General features: G+C 46.6%; 2 protein-coding genes across 2 annotated transcripts in view; both read right to left on the reverse strand.

The window, feature by feature from the left end:
• The window catches only part of ZMPSTE24 (zinc metallopeptidase STE24), a 50,503-nt gene extending 47,710 nt beyond the window's left edge, over positions 1 to 2,793 (reverse strand). Inside the window, exon 1 of the mRNA XM_017346422.3 lies at positions 2,456 to 2,793. Within this exon, the coding sequence (XP_017201911.3) occupies positions 2,456 to 2,578 (123 nt within the window). The 5' untranslated portion in view covers positions 2,579 to 2,793. The remainder of the gene's footprint in view (positions 1 to 2,455) is intronic.
• A 9,595-nt stretch (positions 2,794 to 12,388) lies between these two features.
• TMCO2 (transmembrane and coiled-coil domains 2) lies at positions 12,389 to 15,336 on the reverse strand. The gene is made up of 2 exons (XM_002715726.5): positions 14,982 to 15,336; positions 12,389 to 12,784 (listed from the first exon to the last, which is right to left on the reverse strand). Exons 1-2 carry the CDS (start codon positions 15,219 to 15,221, stop codon positions 12,470 to 12,472), a joined length of 555 nt encoding a protein of 184 aa, XP_002715772.2. The 5' UTR covers positions 15,222 to 15,336; the 3' UTR covers positions 12,389 to 12,469.
• Between the last annotated feature and the right edge of the window lie 1,837 nt (positions 15,337 to 17,173).

Raw genomic sequence — 17,173 nt, forward strand, 5'->3', positions numbered from 1 at the left:
TCCTATCCAGCTCCCTGCTAATGCACTTGGGAAAGCAGTGCAAGATGGCCCAAGTGCTTGGGCCTCTGCACCCACATGGGAGACGGGGATGAAGCTACTGACTCCTGGCTACTGCAACCATTTCAAGAGTGAACCAGCAGATGGAAGACTTCTCTCTCTGCCGCTGCCTCTCCTCTGTAACTCTGACTTTCAAATAAATAAATAAATCTTTCTTTAAGATTTTATTTATTTATCCGAGAGGTAAAGTTACAGGCAGGGAGAGGGAGAGACAGAGAGAAAGGTCTTCCATCTGCTGGTTTACTCCTCAAATGACCAGAATGGTCGGAGCCGGGCTGATCCGAAGCCAGGAGCCAGAAGCTTCTTCCAGGTCTCCCATTCAGGTGCAGGGGTCCAAGGACTTGGGTCATCCTCCACTGCTTTCCCAGGCCATAGTAGAGAGCTAGATCATTAGAGGAGAGGTCAGGACTCAAACTGGTGCCCATATGGGATACTGGCGCTGCAGGCAGAGCCTGCACTAAGCCACAACATCAGCCCCAAATAAGTAAATCTTTAAAAAAATATATTGAATGGTTTATAGCTTTAACTTGTCACTTAAGCCTGTTGAATTGGTTCACACATACACGAAGTTGATCAGGTAGATTGACCACTGCAAAAATTGATATACGAAAGTAAAAGCAGAATATCATCTGAGGCTAGTTGACCATGTAAAATTAAAATCAGGGTTGTTATCACACTTCAGACTTTACATGTAAACCAAAGTTATAACATCATAAGGGTACCACTCATTCAGAATTTAACAGTCCAATAATACAGAAAGCAAATTCATGAAAAAGAGAAACAAACTTGCTAACCTTGAGTATCATTGAATTTGGTCCTAGCAGCCAAATGAAGGGAAATGTGAGGTTTAACAGAACTATATCAGGTCCATAAGAAAGACCAACTTTCTCATTATTTCAAATTCTAAAAGGTAATTTCAGCCCATGTGACATAAAAGAAGGCACAAATACTAAACAATATGTGCTTTCCCTATATACGGTTGTGTGCCGACAAAAGCTGAGGGCATTACAGCAAAGCATGACTTAGTCAAGACACTACTGAAAAGTAGTTACTCTGACGAGGCTTTTTATTAAAGTAAGGTAAATAGATGCTTAATCCTTCACCCCTGGATTTAGACACCACACACTTAGACAAAGCATGTTCTCTGGGTCAGCTAGATTTTGCACTAAGGAAGTTATCCACAGAGCTCTTTGTCAGTTTCCTGCTGAACAGCTGAACACCTGTTTTGAAAATCTGGACTAAAGAGATTCAGACATGAACTAGGCATAGATACAGAAATTAGAACTTTCAGTTTACAATACAAGTAGACTATAAATATGCAGAGCAAGAAGACCATGATGCTCACAGGAAAGAGTCCCAGCAGTTAGAAAGAAAAAGGTTTGGGGTTGGCGCTGTGGCTAAGTGGGTTAAAGCCCTGGTCTGCAGCACTGGCATGTGACACTGATGCTGGTTCAAGTCTCAGCTTCTCCACTTAAGAGCCAGCTCCTTGCTAGTGTGCCTGAGAGAGTGGTAGAACGTTCCTTGGGCCCCTGCACCCGTGTAGGAGACCCAGAAGAGGCTCCAGGCTTCAGACTGGCTCGGCTCTGGCCATTGTGGCCATTTGGGGAGTGAACCAGTGGATGTAAGGCCTCTCTTTCTTTCTCTAACTCTTTCAAATAAATAAAATCTTAAAAGAAAAAGGTTTTCCCAGGCATCATCACTGACGTATCTCAGTGACAACCCAGAAGCACGCAGGTTAAGTGAGAGACTGCAGAAGCTCAGGTCTCTAATCCAGCAAGCTGTCCACTATGGTTACCTCTAGGAAACCCTTAGAACTTTCACTTTCTACTTTACTTTTTCACAGTCTTCAAGCAAAAATAATAAAAATGCCTTTATGAACCGTAAGAAATGTTTTTCGAGGAAAAAAATATGAGCACTTTAAGAAGGAAAAAAAAAGGCTGCAGGTCCTTGGGAGGATTGCAAAACTCTCCACTTCCAGAAAATGGTTTCCTGCGGTCACGCATGGGAACTCGAACGTCATGGGGAGGCTGTGATGCTAACATGTGTGCAGCTTCCTTCTGACGGCTTGTGCCAAAGCTCAAGGAGCTGAGTCTGGGCCCAAGGATCCTAACAGGACGGGCAGAGCGGCAGAGCTCAAGCCTGACCAGCGACAGCCCTTCCCCTTCTTCAGGCCCTCACCGGCACGGGTCCCAAGACAACGTTGCGGGAAACTTCGCTAATGCATCAGGAACCCCTTAAAGCCACAGCCTGCCATCGGGCCAACCTAAGGAGCTCGGTACTGACGACGGGGTCGGGCCCGGTGCTGGGACCGAAGCGGGCATCAAGGGTCTCAGGGGCGAGGCCGAGGCTGGCCTGGGGCTGGCTGGGTGGGGGTCAGGTGGGCACGGTCCGGGCTCACCTGCCGCTGCGCTAGGAAGGTCTCCCAGAGATACACCGTCCAGGAGAAGAGCAACACGGCCATGAAGATACGCTTCTCGGTCGGCATCTCCCACACCGCGTCCAGCGACGCCCACATCCCCATGGCCACCCGGCTCCACCGGCTCCTTCAGCGTGCACCGGTGCCACACCGACACGTGTCCCCTCAGCACTTCCCCGCGGTGTCACAGCGATATCCGTCCCTTCCGAGTGCCCCACCACCACCACCACAGACACCCGCCCTCATCGCGCGCGCACGGCGCGGCAGGCAGTGTCACCAAAACAATCTTCCCCTCGCGGACTACGCCCAGGGCGGCCCCACCTTCCTCGCTTCCGGCTTGAAGAGAACGGGAGCCCCGAATCGCGAGTTCCGGCCCTTGCCCAGTGGTGTCCCACCAATAGTCTTCCTCCTCCTGCGCCCGCTGTGTTCCTCGCGGGGTTTCTGGTTTCGGACCGCCGGAACTGCAGTTCCATCCCGTGGGTCCGCGGCTGGTCCCAACAGGGCTGCGCCATCTGCTACACTTTTCTTGGCCAGACCGAGCCGACTGGTGGACAGGGCTTAGCGGGGACTGACACGGAGCGAGCCGTCACTTCCGCCCTGAGGTAGCTGGGCGAGATGGAGCCGCCCGCTTCTCAGGCTCTCAAAATCGTTCCTGTAAACTGGCGCCGTTCCGACGCTGGGCTGTGCTCCCCAGGAATGCCTTAAATGCGAGCCAAGGCATTGAAAATGGAGTGTTTGGGCCTGGATGAGGGTGTTTGGAATTCACAAGTATTAGAGAGTGCGCGGAAACGATAAACATCCGACTTAAGGGAGCTCATTTCATCCACCCCAGGTGTAGTCTGTCGGCATTTCGCCCGCGAGAGCGAGCTAGCGAGCGAGCCCTGGCGCACACCAAAGGGATCGTGGCTTAGCGATATCTGGAATGAAAGGGCCTTGCTTTATCTGGAGGGCAGGCTCCTATGAAGGCTCAGTACCTCTCAGAAGTGAGATGTGCACACTGGGATGCGCCTCGTCACATCTATTTGACTTCAAACGCGAAGTCAGTTTTTCTGACAGAAAGTAGATCTGATTTGGTAACTGGACAGACTGCTAATTTGCATGGTAATTTACAAAACAATGAGCGAATCTATAGCTGCAGCAGAAAATATTTAAATTACAATGCTATTGTAATTCTTAGAGTGTTGGGATTAATGATATCTTGAAGTTTCACGGCTGCCTACATAATCAGGATGCGTGAATGGTTCTAATAGCAATGATAACAACTTAGTTTGCAAGTCAGTTGGTTTCCAGTTCTTTTGCTTTCAACAGAATCAAAGGTGGACTTAACTGAATTGTCAGCTGATGAAGGAACACGACTGGTTGAATTTGGCATAAAACTCAAAAGGAAATCAAAGAACTGATTGACATTACTGCTGCACAACTATTATCTTTCCTATCTACTTAATTATGTAGATAATATCTCAGCACTTGTATCTATGAAAACAAGGAATCAAACTGAAATTGAGCACTAATAGATTTGCATAACATCTTATGAGGTGAGGGCAGAACCTAAATATAAGTCAGAGGTGATAAAAGAACGGTTTAAGAGCTTATTAGTGTATTTTTAAGGGATGAAAGTGCTTGTTCAATTGTAATAATATACAAAGGATCTTCCAGAAGTTCACAGAAAATGTATATTATGAAAAAACTATGCATGGATTTCCAAAAATGCCTGCACCAAAATAAACTGATCTCTTTAAAAAGCTTTATGCGCGCGGGGCGGGGGGGGGTGTTGCTGCAGTGCCAACATCCCATATGAGCACCAGTGTGAGTCCCGGGTGCTCTGCTTCTGATCCAGCTCTCTGCTGTGGCCTGAAAAAGCAGAAGATGGCCCAAGTCCTTTAGCCCCTGCACCAGCGTGGGAGATCCAGAAGAAGCTCCTGACTCCTGGCTTCGGATCAGCCCAGCTATGGCCATTGCAGCCAATTGGAGAGTGAACCAGCGGACAAAAGACCTCTCTCTCTGCCTCTCCTTCTCTCTCTGTATAACTCTTTCAAATAAATTCTTAAAAAAAAATAAAAAATAAAAAAAAAGAATTATTGGGGCCGGTGCTAAAGCGGAACCAGAGCTCCAGGCTCCTGGCTTTGGATTGGCCCAGCATCTGGCCTTTTGGGGAGTGAATCACAGGTGGAAGACCTCTCTCTCTCCTTTTGCTTCTGTAGCTCTGCCTTTCAAATAAATAAATCTTAACAACAACAAAAAAAGATCTTTAGCAAGGTCAAGTTCCTGCCCCACTCCCAAGGGGAGCTTCCAATTTTACCATGAAAATAGCAAGGGAGTGGCGGCTCCATCTTTCTGAGCTCACAGTTTAGTGTAAAAACAAGTTAACTGTCCCACTCCTACGCAAATAAGATTACCAATGAGGTCTTCTGGTGGGTTTTTTTCTTTGCCTTGTAACTGAATGTCAAACTGATTTTTTTTCTTCCCCAAAATTGTGCTTACAAAACCCCACTACCACCAGGTTGTTTGGATTTTGCCTCTCTTAGAGCTCCCTCCTGGCCGCTCTGCCAAGAGTTCTCTGACTTAAATATATTGTTTGTTTGTTTGTTTTTTCAAAGATTTATTATTATTTTTTTAAAGATTTATTTATTTGAAAGAGTTACACAGAGAGAGGAGAGGCAGAGAGAGAGAGAGAGAGGTCTTCCATCTGCTGGTTTACTCCCCAATTGGCCACAACGGCCGGAGCTGAGCTGATCTGATGCCAGGAGCTTCTTCCGGGCCTCCCATGTGGGTGAGGGGCCCAAGGACTTGGGCCATCTCCTACTGCTTTCCCAGGCCATAACAGAGAGCTGGATCAGAAGTGGAGCAGCCGGATCTTGAACCAGCGCCCATATGGGATGCCGGTGCTTCAGGCCAGGGTGTTAACCCGCATTGCCACAGCGCCAGCCCCAATTTTTTTATTATTTGAAAGGCAGAGTCACAGGCCAGCGCCGCGGCTCACTAGGCTAATCCTCTGCCTTGCGGCGCCGGCACACCGGGTTCTAGTCCCGGTCAGGGCGCCGGATTTTGTCCTGGTTGGCCCTCTTCCAGGCCAGCTCTCATCTGTGGTCAGGGAGTGCAGTGAAGGATGGCCCAAGTCCTTGGGCCCTGCACCCCATGGGAGACCAGGAGAAGTACCTGACTCCTGCCAGCCGATCAGCGCAGTGCGCCGGCCACAGTGCGCCAGCCGCGGCGGCCATTGGAGGGTGAACCAATGGCAAAGGAAGACCTTTCTCTCTCTCTCTCTCTCACTGTCCACTCTGCCTGTCGGAAAAAAAAAAAAAAAAAAAAGGCAGAGTCACAGAGAGGCAGAGGTGCCATATGGGATGCTGGCACTGCAGGCAGTAGCCCCACCCTCCACGCTACAGCCCCTAAATCTTGCTTTTAAATACATCTTGCTTTCTCTCTGATTTGTCCACTTGGAAATTCTTCCATGTGAGACAAAGAACCGAGGTAATCTTTTCAGCTTAATCTTGAAAGGCAGAGTTACAGAGAGGTAAAGAGAGAGAAGTCTTCCATCTGCTGGTTCACTCCCCAGGTGGCTACAAAGGCCTGAGCTGCACCAATCTGAAGCCAGGAGCCAGGAGCCTCCTCCAGGTCTCCCACATGGGTACAGGGGCCCAAGAATTTGGGCCATCCTCCACTGCTTTCCCAGGTCATAGCAGAGAGCTGGATTGGAAGTGAAGCAGCTAGGACTTGAACAGGCACCTATATGGGATCCCAGCACTACAGGTGGCGGCTTTACCCACTATGCCAGTGTCAGCCCCGTGATGCAGTGTGTTCAGCCTCTGCTTGTCACTCCAGCACCCCATAGTGGAGTGCCAGCTCAGGTCCCAGCTGCCCTGCTTTTCATCCAGCTTCCTGCCAATGCACCTGGGAAAGCAGCGGATGATGGCCAAGGTACTTTGACCACTTGACACCTATGCAGGAGACCAGGATGGAGTTCCTGACCTCTCATCAGCCTGGCCCAGCATTGGATATTGTGTCCATCCAGGGAATAAACCTACAAATGGAAGATATTCTCTTTGCATTTCAAATAAATTAATCTTTAAAAAAAATGAAAGAATAAGCTGATGGAGGGTGCTGAGCAAGTGACAATTCCTCTGGTTACTGTGGTGAGTAAATGTAAAGAAAGACACATTGAAATCAGAGAGCCCAGTTAGGAGGCCTCCAAGAACGCAGGTGAGAGGCAATGGCTTGGACTAGGGTGGTAGTGTTACGGGCACTAGGGCACTACCCGTAACCGTGGCAGAGAAGACAGAATTAACCTCGGTTCTTGTCTCACATGGAAGAATCTCCAAGAGCACAAGCAGAGAGATTGAAAAGCAGGACTTTTTAGAGTCAAAGACCTCCAGCCAGAGTGGCAAAACCCAAAGTGCCCCTTGGCAATCGAGATTTTAAGCACAATTTTGATTGACATTCAGTTACAAGGCAGGGACAAAACCCATCAAAAGATCTGATTTGCAATCCTTTTTCCTGTCTGGCTTGCTCATGGTAAAACAAAGAGCCTGGGCAGGCACTATGGCCCAGTAGGTTAATCCTCTGCCTACAGCACTGGCATCCCATGTAGGTGCCGGTTCTAGTCCCGGCTATTCGTCTTCCAATCCAGCTCTTTGTTATTGCCTGGGAAAGGGCCCCTGCATGGCCGTGGGAGACCCTGAAGAAGCTCCTGGCTCCTGGCTTCAGACCAACGCAGCTCTGGCCATTTGGGGAGTGAACCAGAGGATGGAGGATCTGTAACTCTACCTCTCAAATAAATAAATAAAATCTTAATTAAAAAAAAAAAAAGAGCCATCATCTTTTGCTGAAAGAAAGTGCTAACAGAGGGGCCAGTCTGTGGAGTCTAAAAATAGCCTCAGAACAGGTTGTTGGGGGCAGGTGCTGTGGTGCAGTGGGTTAATCTGGCATCAGCAGTACTGGCATCCCATATGAGTGCTGGCTTGAGTCCCAAGCTGCTTCACTTCTGATCCAGCTCCCTGCCAATACACCTGGGAAAGCAGTGGAAGATGACACAAATCCTTGGACCCCTGCACAGTGAGGAGTCAGACCAGCTAGTGGGCAGTCAGGGTGGTCTTGGTGGAGGTTTAGGTTACAAAGTGCTTGCTTTCTCTGGAGGCTGTCTTTGGCAAGGTCAAAAGTGCTTGCCTGCCCACTCCCCCAAAGCTTCCAATCTTATCATGAGAATAGCAAGGGAGTGGTGGATTCCTTCTGAACTCCCAGTTTACTGGAAAGCAAATTAGGTATCCTACCCTTCTGATGGCTCTTTTTTATCCGGAGCAAGCCAGACAGAGTAAAATATTGCAAATCAGGTCTTTTGATAGGTTTTGTCCCTGCCTTGTAACTGAATGTCCAGTTTATTTCTTCCCCCAAATCGTGCTTAAAAACCCCAGTACCACCAGCCCCTTTGGGTTTTGTCTATCCTGGAGTCTCGTTCCATGCCACTCTGGCTGGAGGTCTGTGATTCTAATAAATCTTGCTTTTAAATCTCTGCTTGTCCACTTGGAAATTCTTCTTCCATGTGAGACAAAGAACCACGGTAATAATATTTTCTCCACCGCTGTTTTACCTGTAACACACCCACATGGGAGATCTGGAAGAAGCTCCTGGCTCCTAGCTTCAGTCTGGCCCAGCTCTGACTGTTGCAGCCACTTGGGGGTGAACCAGCAGATGAAGATCTGCCCCCCCCCCCATAACTCTTTCAAATGAATAAATGAATAAATCTTAAAAAAAAAAAAAAAAAAACCACGGTGTTGGCAGGATTTGCCAAGGGAGAAAGGCTGAATTTGGAGGATCTAGACTGGCAGACGCTGCTGTAGGAGTGGCAAATATCCCCCATTTAATCTGAAGGCTAGAAATACCTCTCAGCCCTTCCCATGTCTTGTGTTGATTCTCTACTTATGGAGCATTCGAGGTCCCTTAACTGAGACCCTGGTTCCAAGTGCCAGAAACATCTCCAGAAAAGAATACTGCCCCAGCCCCAGGTAGGACTGAATACTTGGCATCCATTTCTTATGACTATGCTGTGAATCACACTTTCCTTCTCAGCAGAGAGGCAGGAAGAAGGGACCCCATCAGTTTCTACCACATTGCACACCCTAATGGGAGTGGCCAGCCTGCTTCCTCTTTTGTTAACTAGCTAATTTTACCTTACCCTTCACAGGCTACTAAATCCACATGACTTCCCTGTTAAAAGAAATGTAATGGGGGCCAGTACGGTGGCATAGTGGGTAAAGCCACTGCCTTCAGTGCCAGCATCCCATATGGACACTATTTTGAAACCTGGCTGCTCCACTTCTGATTGATCCAGGTCTCTGCTGTGGCCTGGGAAAGCAATGGAAGATGGCCCAAGTGCTTGGGCTCCTGCACCCGCAAGGGAGACCCAGAGGAAACTTCTGGCTCTTGGCTTCAGATCGGCTCAGCTCCAGCTGATGCGGCCATTTGGTGAGTGAACCAGTGGATTAAAGATCTCTGTCTCTGCCTCTGCCTCTCTGTATCTCTGCCTTTCAAATAAATAAACAGATCTTTAAAAAACAATCTGTAATGGTCCTTTTCTGACAGCATAAAGCCTAAACTATATGGTTTGGTCTTTAAGGGTCTTCATTCATTATCTGACTCCAATCTACTCAAGGCCTTCTTTTTTTTTTTTTTTAAAGCTTTATTTTTATTTATTTTGAAAGAGTTACAGAGAGAGGTAGAGACAGAGGTCTTCCATCTGCTGGTTCACTTCCCCAGGTGGCCGTTTTACTTCCCACGTGGCCGCAATGGCCTGGAGCTGTGCTGATCTGAAGCTAGGAGCTTCTTCCAAGTCTCCCATGTGGGTGCAGGGGCCCAAGGACTCGGGCCATCTTCTACCGCTTTCCCTGGCCGTAGCTGAGAGTTGGATCAGAAGAGGAGCAGCAAGGAATAGAATCAGCACCCATATAGGATGCTGGCACTTAAGGCCAGGGTGTTAACCCACTACACCACAGCGCCAGCCCCTGTTTCTCTCTCTTTTTAAAAATTTATTTATTTGAAAGTCAGAGTTAAACAGAGAAAGAGAGAGCCTCCACCCACCAGTTCACTCCCCAAATGGCCACAATGCCCAGGGCTGGGCCAGGCCCAAAGCCAGGAGTCAGGAGCCTTCCTGGGGTCAGCCACATGTGTGCAGCAGCCCAAGCACTTGGGCCATCTTTGCACTGCCTTCACAGGCACATCAGCATGGATCTGGACCTGAAACAGAGCAGCTAGGACTCAAATCAGAGCCCACAAGAGACACTGGTGTCGCAGGAGTTGGCCTTACCTACTAGGCCACAGCACCAGCCCAAGGCCACATTCTAACACTTTCCTTTGTAATATCCCAAAGGGTAACCAAGACAAGATGACTGCAATAAAAATTTTTTTTTTTTGACAGGCAGAGTGGACAGTGAGGGAGAGAGAGAGACAGAGAAGAAGGTCTTCCTTTGCCATTGGTTCACCCTCCAATGGCCGCCACGGCTGGCGCACTGCGGCCAGCACACTGCGCTGATCCAAAGGCAGGAGCCAGGTGCTTTTCCTGGTCTCCCATGGGGTGCAGGGCCCAAGCACTTGGGCCATCCTCCACTGCACTCCCTGGCCACAGCAGAGAGCTGGCCTGGAAGAGGGGCAACTGGGACAGAATCTGGCGCCCCGACCGGGACTAGAACCCGGTGTGCCGGCGCCACAAGGTGGAGGATTAACCTAGTGAGCCGCGGCGCCGGCTACTGCAATAAAATTTAGACAGCACAAAAACTGAGACAATGACTTCAAAAGACTGGCATGGCACAATAACAAACTTCTCACCTAAACTGTCAGATAATGTATGTTGTTAACCCCCATCTATTCTGTTCACATCATGATGGATGAGGGTATAGAATCAGAATCAAAATGGAGTGTGGCTAAAAGCTGATTGCAGATGTTTTGCTTCTGTACATATTAGCTTTGCTGGCTAAGAGCTAAGGGTGCGTCTTGTGACACTATGTGGGTGCAAACTCCCAGGAACTAGGTTGACAGAAATGTGTACTTCACTGTTATCTTACAACTGTATCTTGGATCTGTTATTGGGTTTGTTATTGTTAAGTTATCTTACAACCATATTCTGGATTTCCTCTTTATTGTTCATTGCATACCAGGGGTTCGGTTCGAAATTGTGAGCCCTAGTGGGCAGAATACTATAAAAAGCTGTGTAACTCGCTGTTGGGGGCCGCACTCCGGTAAGGAGTGTCGGTCCCGATCGGTTGCCTTGCCTGTCATTTGTCTCTCATTTTCAATAAAATTCATGTATGACTGTCACTGTTTTTTTTTTTTGTTTTTTTGTTTTTGTTTTTGTTTTTGACAGGCAGAGTGGACAGTGAGAGAGACAGAAAGGTCTTCCTTTTGCCATTGGTTCACCCTCCAATGGCCGGCGCACCGCGCTGATCCGAAGCCAGGAGCCAGGCGCTTCTCCTGGTCTCCCATGAGGTGCAGGGCCCAAGCACTTGGGCCATCCTCCACTGCCTTCCTGGGCCACAGCAGAGAGCTGACCTGGAAGAGGGGCAACCACGAAAGAATCCGGCGCCCCGACCAGGACTAGAACCCAGTGTGCCGGCCCCGCTAGGTGGAGGATTAGCCTATTGAGTTGCGGCGCCGGCCTGTCACTGGTTTTTGTAATACTCTGTTTTAGCTGACGAGTGGATACATCAAGAGCTGATTGGAAGAGGAGGTTAATGTGCCTTACACTGGAGCCAATACCCATCCCTGAAGCTCTGCAAAGAGCCTGTGCATCCGCCACCCTGAAACTCTCCTTGTTCCCTGGGCAAGCTATCCTGTACACCCACGATGATCCCACCGGGAGGAATACCTTCCGTTTCCTTATGGGCCAACTCAATGTCGCTTCCTCTGCAGTCTTTCCTGGCCCTACCTTCTATTCATCCATCTGTTTTTGCACATTTTACGCTGTACAGTGAAGTCTCATCTTACAAAGGGGTTGCATTTGATAGCCGGGGCATTACACAGAGATTCCAAGTGGTCAAAATCACCTTTGGAAATCCCTTTGGAAGATAGCATGTGGGTGCTCCCTATATTGTCCCTTGTTGAACAGCATAGCCAGCGGATCTTCAACATGCTAACAATTTTCCGTTTCTACTTTATTTCAAGTGACCATGACCACATTTACTGTGGCAAAAATGCACACACTACCACGTCTCCCTTTCTCTCCAACTCTGGAAAAACGCCTTGTGGAATCTGAAACCTGCTGAAGAAAGCTATATACTGTCATCTCCCGTAGGCCACCTTGCTCATCCTGCCTTCCTCTCTCACCAGGGTGAAGGTACACACCGAGTGGAGCGCCTCCCTTCTTTTCTCCCTGCCGTGAGAGGATTCACACAAGGAGAATTCACCTAGTGTGAGATGATATGACTCCACTGTATTACAATTTCCCTGTTCTAAGTACTCGGGACAGATTCCCAGGGGTTATCACAATGCTTAGCACAGAGCAGGTATCAGTAAAAAGTTGGATAAAATTAAATAATTTATGCCAGTCTCTTTTATGTCCACTCCCATTCTTGACCACCTTTGAGTAGTTAGTGCAGGAGACTCCTGGGCTGCATGTTCGCCTTATGCCAAGGACTGGCTACAGGCATGGCCCTCAAACAGCACTTTTCTGCTTTTTATTGCATCCAGTCCAGCTTCTGCAGCATGGACCTCAAAGGTCTTGTGCCTGACCATCTCCCTTCCTTTCGCTCACATCCGTTGATTCCAGGCTAGCTCTCCTTTCCTATATGCTGATGGTCTCCAGCCTGCTGAGTGAGCATCACAATCCAAGAAACATTTCTAACTCCCACCAGCCCCCCCGGTTCACCCCACTACACACACACATGTAGAAGCTGGTCCCTACTGCATGGAGAGCCAGTCCGTGCAGGGCAATTTCAATATAGCTCTCTAACTTTATTGGTATGCCACCACACACAGAAGGGAGCCGGTGCTTCTCTGGAAGTTTGGAGTCCGTCACATTTCAGACGTAGACGTAAACCCCGACGTGAACAGAGGACTCTGGCAGTCCGAGCAGCTGCAGTAGGGCTCGGAGGAGCACTCCCTCTTCGTGGCAGGCTTCTGGGCAATGATCATCCCTTCCAGGTCCTTCACTTTGTTTTCCACCATCTGGAGTTTCTTCAAAATTTTCTCTTGAAGACCCAAGGATAGGAAGAAATTACTATTTTCTTTAAGTTGACCACTCCCTTCTGGGTTGGCTAACAAAGCCTGAAAAAAATCTGAGCCCTTCTTGTAAAGCTGGTAGAGCGTGATGACAAACAACAGTATTTTCTAAAACAAAACAACAGAAATTGAGCATTACTTGTTTATCCATGTGAAACGCTGCAGTTTACTACAGAGGTAAGACAAAGCAGAGAACAGAACTGCAAAGGCAACAATACCCCTCATTTCCTATGCCAAGCCTTCCCTTTAACAAGGTAATTGCTAAATAAATGCTTATTATTTGCATTAAAGATAATAATCCATGCTTTTTTGCTGCAAGTTTGCCAAATGCTGAGCCCTGTGCTAAAAGTTACTTTACCTATATATGACCTATTTTTGCAGGAAAGAAACTAGATAACCATTTATATACTTCCAGTTTGAAACCTGACATTAAGATCAGACAGAACTGGAATCCAGGAATTCTCCTTTCAAATACACTTCTAAGACCTAACAGTTTGAAAAACTAGATTTACAGGTCATTAAAAAAATATTTTTTAAATACACTAGGACAGGTTACTACCAGGATAAGAAAAAAAATAATCTTTTCCCCTATTGTAGTACTGCTTATTAAATTTTTTGTCTTTTTTTTTTTTTTTTTTGACAGGCAGAGTAGACAGTAAGAGAGAGAGAGAGAAAGGTCTTCCTTTTGCCGTTGGTTCACCCTCCAATGGCTGCTGCTTCTCCTGGTCTCCCATGCGGGTTCAGGGCCCAAGGACTTGGGCCATCCTCCACTGCACTCCCGGGCCATAGCAGAGAGCTGGACTGGAAGAGGGGCAACCAGGACAGAATCCGGTGCCCCAACCAGGACTAGAATCTGGTGTGCCAGTGCTGCACGCGGAGGATTAGCCTATTGAGTTGCGGCGTCGGCTACTTATTAAATATTTATATGCTAATGTTTATATGAGGGATCTTCACCAAAAATCCATAGAAAATGGATTAAGAAACAATTATGCATGGATTTCAAAAATGTTTGTACCAAAAGTAAGTTATCTTTTCATTCCATGCTTTCACAAACTTTTTGAAGTACCTTTGTATCTCTTGTAATGGTCAAGGAAACCTAGCAAGCTCACTTGAAATTTGGGAGCTGGAGCTGAGGTGTCACCTTCCAAGAAGTCTCTTGCTCTGGGGTACCACAGCATGTGGCAACGGAGATTTAAGCCCACACACATACCATTAATACTGCTATACTGCCTCTTTTTCTTGGCTAAGGTGACTAAAGGGCTGTGGGTTATCTGTCTACTTGAGTTTAAACTGGAATTCAGCAAAAGTTTGTTTTCTTGCCTTACGTTCTATTAGCTAATTGAAAGTTGTGTACATATAGGTAAATATGTTTCCTGTAGAGGATTTAAATCAGTTGGATTATGTTAAATGAGATTCTGGAGAACTGAATTGGGAATCCTAAAAAGTGGGTTCAGATCTCCATTTCTCCAGCTCTCAGAAACTACATGAACTTGGGCAGGTGACAACCACATAAAATGGAAACTGTCATCCCTGCTCTACTAGACTGGCTTTAATAGGCTCAGAGATTACATGTGACCATGATTCCTAAACAATAGAAGCACATTAAAATAAGTGAATGCTACAAAATGATCCAATAATAACTTCTCTCTGCATTTGTCTTTAAGAAAACCATCTTGAAATCCTCTTTGATGTTCTCACCGAACCTCTACACACCTCATTTTTCTCATTTGTCATGTGAAAATGATCTTGATTACATTACAGATAAGCTATTATTACTGGTGATTAAACAAAAGTATGTAAAATCCTAAATATTTCTCATAATCCAAGCCAGTTCAATTCCTGATTTAACAAGGTCTATCTCGTTAATATACAGTAATGAAAACATCGTGATGCTTTAATAAATACAAGCCTCCTTATCAGTTATAGACCAATGGCCCCAAAGAGGATGGCCATAGCCAGGACCTCAGTTAAACCATAATGTCTATTGTACAAACACAGTAGGTACTCAAAAGATGAGTAAGTGATCAAATAAATTTATGGGCAAAGCTCCCATCTCAAATTATGGACTTGTTTGACCCATATTATTATAGCAGATAAGCCAAAGGCCATTGTGAGAAAGAGTATTCTTAATCAGAAAACCTAATTAGCAGAGGTTTTCAAGGATACCTGGTTTCAACCAACTTAAGAGACAAGGGTTTGCCCTCACTCATCCTGCATGTTAACACCGGTGGCAGAAAAATGGGAGACAACAAATACAATTTCAATATATAGATATCTAAATATCTCCAGAATAAAAGAGAATAACCTGAATTGACCGAACACTTCGTTTCCATAAGGAATATAATCCTATTGCCAACAAAGCCAAAAAGCAAATCCCCAGGATGACTTGCACAGCCGGAGCAAGATTATCTAGTATCCCCAAACTGTCTGTCTGAGGTGTACTAGTCTCTCCAAGAAAAATTGCTTGTAGCGAATTCCATATTGTGCTGAGAGAGAGAGAATCTAAGAGGTTGTCCCAGGTAAATGAAGGTGAAGATGGTGGCATTTTAATGAAACAGCAGCTCCAGGAATGACATGTGTAGAGGCTTCAGGAATCCAGTTATGAGTTAGGGAGAGCAGCCTGGGAGCTCAGGTGGAGCCATTGTGAGCTGTGCTTTGTGATGTCACCATTTCAAAGGTCAGCTTGCTTCCCGTCACCCAGTGAACCTCCTCACTCAGAAGCCAACCAGCTGCAGACCTCGGTTTTTCCACTCAGTAGTCTCTCTAGTCTCACAGCTAGTTCCAGCTGTGGCACAGCACTGTCCAATAGAGCTTTCTGCAATGATGGCTGTTCTCTGCTATCTGTTTTGTCCAATATGGCAGCCACTAGTCACTTGAAATGTGGCTAGTTTAGCAGAGAGGCTGAATTTTAATTTTAATGAAAGTCACATGTGGCTAATGGCTGACCTCTTGGATAACTAGATGTACAACATGTCCAACAATTCCATGAAATGCACAGTGGTTATTTTCACATAGCAAATGAAAAACCTGAGGTGCACTGAGGTAGCCTGGAAATTTGTGGACAGCATTTTAAAAGGGTTTTCAAGAAGAGTGATTTACTTGGTAAATGTGGAAGTAGGGATACTACCAGATTGTCTTGTAGCATTCCCTTCTTTGCATGCTACTGTTGAGAAATTGTGATCTTTGGGGAGGCTATTAATATATTTGAGCCTCATTTTGTTTATCAACTTGTAGATGGGGATTCCACTTCCTTCACAAGCCTTGCATTATGCTATGATCTAAGAACTTTGTAAACAGGAGCATGCTACACTTGTAACCTCTATGACAAGGCTATCAAATTACTGACCAGAACTTACCAGCAAGGAGCTAAGTATGATCTAGTCCCAAAAAGCTTTCATGAGAAAAAGATAGCTCGTACAATAGGTCATACATAATCCAGATTGAGACTACAAACAGCTAGAATCCAGGAATTTTACTAAGAGGAGGGGACAATAAGGAGGGAAAGGGTCAGTTAGGACAATTTAAAAAAATTGCCTGATTCTCTGAGAGATGAAGACACCACATGCTCCAATCTGTTCATTTTGTTTGACTGAAAGATCAGAATAGAGAAGCCTGGGGAAGGAACAGCTTCTTCGTACATGCAAGAAAGGGAGTAGTTGGGGTAAAGGGGTCTGGAATGCTGTTGGAAATAGAGCAAAATGACCAGTCGCTGACTCAGCTAGAATTCTTTCTAGCAACGAATAAAAATTACTTAGCCAGGCTGGCGCCGTGGCTTACTAGGCTAATCCCCTGCCTTGCGGCGCCGGCACACTGGGTTCTAGCCCCGGTCAGGGCGCCAGATTCTGTCCTGGTTGCCCCTCTTCCAGGCGAGCTCTCTGCTGTGGCCAGGGAGTGCAGTGGAGGATGGCCCAAGTGCTTGGGCCCTGCACCCCATGGGAGACCAGGAGAAGTACCTGGCTCCTGCCATCGGATCAGCGTGGTGCGCCGGCCGCAGCCCGCTGGCCGCGGTGGCCATTGAAGGGTGAACCAATGGAAAAAGGAAGACCTTTCTCTCTGTCTCTCTCTCACTGTCCACTCTGTCAAAAAAAAAAAAAAAATTTACTTAGCCAAGACTTAGCTAAGTTTGACTACAAGGTAAACACAGCTCAGAAACCACTGAAGAACAGTAGCCAGAAAATTTTTGGAGGAAGGTAAGAGTTGTGACAATTGAATGATTTCCCAAGACTGCCAACACTACATTGCTAAGTTGAGGGACTACTTGGCACTTAGTACTCTCAAAGCACATAATACAATATCTGCAATTTCTGGCTTGTATGCTTTCCCTGACTGTTGTTAGGGCAGGAACCATGGCCAGTTTATTGACTATTGTACCCCTAGTGCTTGGCACATCATCAGCCTTCACATATTAAGTGAAAGCAAATACTTTTAGAAGCAAATCATCAAGTCTCTATTATATTTGTGTACTTGTTTGTATAAGATTAATTTGCAGGGCTGGCA

Source organism: Oryctolagus cuniculus, chromosome 7 (assembly GCF_964237555.1).
Source record: "Oryctolagus cuniculus chromosome 7, mOryCun1.1, whole genome shotgun sequence".
NCBI lineage: Eukaryota > Metazoa > Chordata > Mammalia > Lagomorpha > Leporidae > Oryctolagus > Oryctolagus cuniculus.

Coding starts and splice junctions, on each gene's coding strand:
- TMCO2 (XM_002715726.5), bottom strand. CDS start 15,221: ATGCCACCATCTTCACCTTCATTTACCTGGGACAACCTCTTAGATTCT. Junction 12,785..14,981: donor GAAGTGTTCGGTCAATTCAG/GTTATTCTCTTT, acceptor GTTTTGTTTTAG/AAAATACTGTTGTTTGTCAT.